Below are 4,190 nucleotides of genomic sequence, written 5' to 3' on the forward strand. Positions count from 1 at the left end.
TTTTTTTTTTTTTTTTTTTTTTTTTTTGGGGGGGGGGGTGGAACTTTAAGAAACACAATCTCAATGGCAAATGACAACTTGATACATTCGCCATTTTCAGCTTAATCAGTACAGCATAACATGATGCTTCACAGGGGGGAAAAATAAAATAGAAATCGAGGAACAAAGTAAAGGCATTAAGTTTTCAGGAAATATGATCTAATTATTAATCTGATGGATGAAAATGTGAATATGCTAAAAAAACCAAAGGACATCATGCATATGTTACAACTTGAGATTCCTCCTTTTTTTTTTTTCTATTTATTTATTTATTTATATTTGGAAAGAAAAAATTTCATTGGCAATACAAAATTACGAGGAGAAAAGAAAAAATACCAGTCCAAGGAGATCATAGAAGGGATTATCAACTAGCACAAAGCATATTGAACTAATAAACTCTAATTACAAATAGAAGGCTAAGCAAATCTTTCAATTCAACAAAGGTGTTATATGGGAATCAGCTAAGTGAAGTTTTGGACCTATTATTACAAATATAAGGCTAAGCACTTCAACTTTCAGTTCAAAGGTGTTGAATTATTTACTTCTCCAGAAAAAGTAGCTAAAGATATATAAAGGTGTTTTAGAGGGCAATCGGCTCAGTGAAGTTTTGGATCAAACTCAAGTATCCAAAGTACCAACTTTATTTAACTTAAATAATTCTAGTTAACCTCCAGACTTATTCCAACTTCCCCTTGTAATCATTGGACCAATTTGTTCAAGATGTTTGAGTTGTTTATTTTAGAAAAAAAAGTAGAAAAATAAATAAAAGATAAATACTTTCGGAAACCTATTTGTCCTATTTTAAATGTAAAAGTAGAAATATCATTTCAGTAATTTATGCTATTTGCAAAGTTCCAGTTCAAATTTTTAATTCAATTGTTTTGAAATTTAGCAAAGAGAAAAAGGTCCAAAGAATGCCCCAAGTGAAATGAAATACAGACACACAGAATTTACCCTTTAATAAGATGTATCTTTTTATTTATGAATCCATATTGATCCAATTTTACACCAACTGATTTGAAAGAACCATAATTCAACCCCGATAAAACAAGTTCAGTTTAAGGTTGGGTTGGGCCGTTTGGCTTTTTAAGTGGTCAAGGTTTCTAAACAGCTCTAGAATTCAAATGTTCAGTGTAGGATCCACTGTGTAACTTCTTTATGACCCTCAATGAGAAAACATTTCTGTAACTCTATTATTCGTAACCCAAGAAAAAGTTTCAGAGCTTTTCATATTGTCCAAAATCCATTCGAAGAAAAGTAGACCATTTAGGTCCTTGACAATGGCGTTGGCTACGCTAACAAAAACAAAAAAAAAAATCACCCAAGAATACCATGCATATGTAAGTGCTCATGTTATCACAAATGACTTATTAAAATATCAAGAAAAGGCGTAGAAAGACCTGAAAGCATATGAAAAACCAGTTTCTGCATTTCAGGTTGTCATTGCTTCTTTTATATCTTAAGAAACAAGAGCTTACAAAAAAAAAAAAAACAAAGATATTGAAATCAATGACCTCTAACACTACTGCAATGAGCTTGAGATTTAGCAAAATTTTGTGCCTCAATATGGGTCATATTAAAATCACAACAAAATCTTGCCGAATCAAGTAATAACCTCATCTAAAATAGTAACAACAAAGGTGGGGGGAAACATGCCTGATGGCGACAGATTACCACTAATCCTGTTTCTCACATTTCAAAAGCACTACCGATAATCAGGTAGAGATCTTTATTAAAAAGAAAACTTTTTAAAAAAACACAAGAATAAGAGGCCCCTTGCTTGAAAAAAGAAAAATAAAGTAGTTTTATATATGAAGAATTCAACAGTTATTAGACTTACCTGAACTTTTTCCGGAAGAAAACGGTCTCCAAAAGAACAGTACAGGGGATGATTGCCAGTTTCGTCATCTGGAATAGCAATCAATATACTCCTTATTCAAAGAGCCGGGAGATAAAAATAAATCAAAACTTGGTTTCATAATTAAAAATAATTCTTGAGAAAATACAATCACTAATGTAATATAAGTAGGAACATGCTCAAAGACATTTATGCACAAACATTTTAGAATTCATACTTGACATTGCATCTTAGAAAAAGAGGAGACCTTATAAAACCATATGAAGGATAACACGTTCTGTCCACAGATGTGATTTTACCTGATAGAAGCCAACAGAGTTGAAACCCAAGCTAAGATTTAGAAGCCCAATTGAGATTCCATTTAGTATTCCAAATCCCATAACAGCTCTTGCATCAAAAGGCTTATGTTCAAACAGTTTCATCAATAGTGCCACATGAAGAGAACAAAATGTAACAAGCAGATGCCAGCTTGTCAATGTAGTGGCTGCGGATCGACCAAGTTCCGTTAATGTATCAGTTCACAAAAAAAGACAGATCCAAGTGACAACAGGTAACTTCCGCTCATAGTTTAGCACAAATAGATAGACAAAAAGGGAGGGTCACTCTTCTCGTGAAAAAATTAACAGAACTATATATTGATCTAGTTTCAGAAGGTTACTATTTTTCTGTAGGCATGTGATAAGTTGATAATGTGAGTGCTAAATCATTTTGTACTGAAATTAAATAATGTTATGATCAGACAAAACACAAAAGAGAGTTGCTCATAGGCAGGAAAATCTACAGTACGTTTTTTTTATTATCAAGATAAGAATATGGACAAATTTAGTCTTCTCAACTCGTTCTTTAACATCCCTCCTCACATGTAGTTTCTTATATTAATCTTAATTCACGAGATCTTACAAATCAATTATTAATATGAAATGGAGAGAAAATGATATTATAAGAATTTAAAACAAGACCTCCTAACATCATATCACGTTAAATTATTAATAGAGCTAGAAGCTTAGGTCAGATAAGGCTATTGACCTTTTCAATGATCTTTTAACACAAGATGAAGTAATACATAAATTTACATAGAATGAAAGTTCGTTAAAGAGTAGCAATGCACTTCTGTGACAGGAAAATTGGAAGCACAAATAATATTTCTCTGTTCGGCTTGAAGTGTTCAATCAAGAATACATCTAAGTCCACCAAATCCAAGCTCCGGTGGAAAATCTTGCGCTCAATTAAAATTTAATGCAAGATATTGGAGCCTATAATCCATATAGATCTCCAATTCTTAGAAAAGTAAATGATCGTGCCTCAGTTGGGAGGAGACTAAAATACGTCAATATCGCACATGGAATCTATTCAAAATAACGCAATTGAAAGACGTGAAATCAAGGTTTTGGATATTTAACAACTCACCGAACGTGAACCCGAGTGTGCTAATAAGTGCCTTGTTGCATATGACAATCGAGACGGAAGAAACCACCGACAAACTTAATGCGCCGATAGTCCCGAGCTGGAACTTCTGGCCGTCGCTCATTTTCAGGCTCCTCGATATCTCGTCCTGCCTCGATCTAGATTCTGCAATTCCACTCACCACCGTCAAAAAAGAAAAAAGAAAAAAAAGCGCACATAAACTCCGAACATACGACGAAATATGGCGGTGATAGCTGAACAAATAGAAATTCATCAAGAATAACCAAATTCAAGCGTAATTGATTCATTAAACACGAAAGCATGAAGCATCAGAATTGGAAAATAAACAGAAAGAAACACATACACAAAAATGATAAGAAAACGTAATTAAACAATACAGTGAATAAGATCTACAGAAAAATTGGCGGTGAAAAGCACAGATCTACTAGGCGGACAGAAAAGTGAGGAAAAAGAAACAGACATACCGCGGACCGAGAGATGGAAGGATTGAGAAGCGTAGGGCGTAGACGTATGCGGTGCGGTAGGAGAAGAATCTCTGTAACATAGAAAATGCAGAGAAGATTGATTGGAGCAGTGTGCGTGAGCTTTAATGGCGAACGAAGAAAGCTTTAACAGTTATGACAACGGAGAAGAAATAGAACGAAGAAGAGACGAAAAAACGTATGAGAATCATAATAACAAAACCATAGAATTTAATTAATTATTATTATTATTATTTTAATTTTTAATTAGTCGCTATTCTTTGATCGTATTGTACAACGGAGACGGAGAGGATGTCCACCAAATGAATTTGGAATAATATATATTTTTTTTTAAATAATTAAAATAAATAAATAAATATTTAAAAATTAAAATGTAATAATAAGAC

At 33.1% G+C, this 4,190-nt stretch overlaps 1 protein-coding gene across 2 annotated transcripts in view; it reads right to left on the reverse strand.

The window, feature by feature from the left end:
* The window catches only part of LOC111452737 (UDP-xylose transporter 3), a 6,964-nt gene extending 2,979 nt beyond the window's left edge, over positions 1-3,985 (reverse strand). Inside the window, exons 1-4 of one of the 2 annotated variants that reach the window (XM_023093593.1) lie at positions 3,787-3,985; positions 3,305-3,466; positions 2,197-2,381; positions 1,880-1,947 (exon numbers count right to left, since the gene is read on the reverse strand). In XM_023093593.1, coding sequence (XP_022949361.1) covers positions 1,880-1,947; positions 2,197-2,381; positions 3,305-3,425 — 374 coding nt within the window. In that variant the 5' untranslated portion in view covers positions 3,426-3,466; positions 3,787-3,985. Of the gene's footprint in view, positions 1-1,879; positions 1,948-2,196; positions 2,382-3,304; positions 3,467-3,534; positions 3,661-3,786 lie in introns of those variants that run through there. The other variant, XM_023093594.1, reaches the window with a different exon arrangement.
* Positions 3,986-4,190: the final 205 nt, after the last annotated feature.

Source organism: Cucurbita moschata, unplaced genomic scaffold, assembly GCF_002738365.1.
Source record: "Cucurbita moschata cultivar Rifu unplaced genomic scaffold, Cmos_1.0 Cmo_Scf00014, whole genome shotgun sequence".
In the NCBI taxonomy this organism is placed as follows: Eukaryota; Viridiplantae; Streptophyta; class Magnoliopsida; order Cucurbitales; family Cucurbitaceae; genus Cucurbita; species Cucurbita moschata.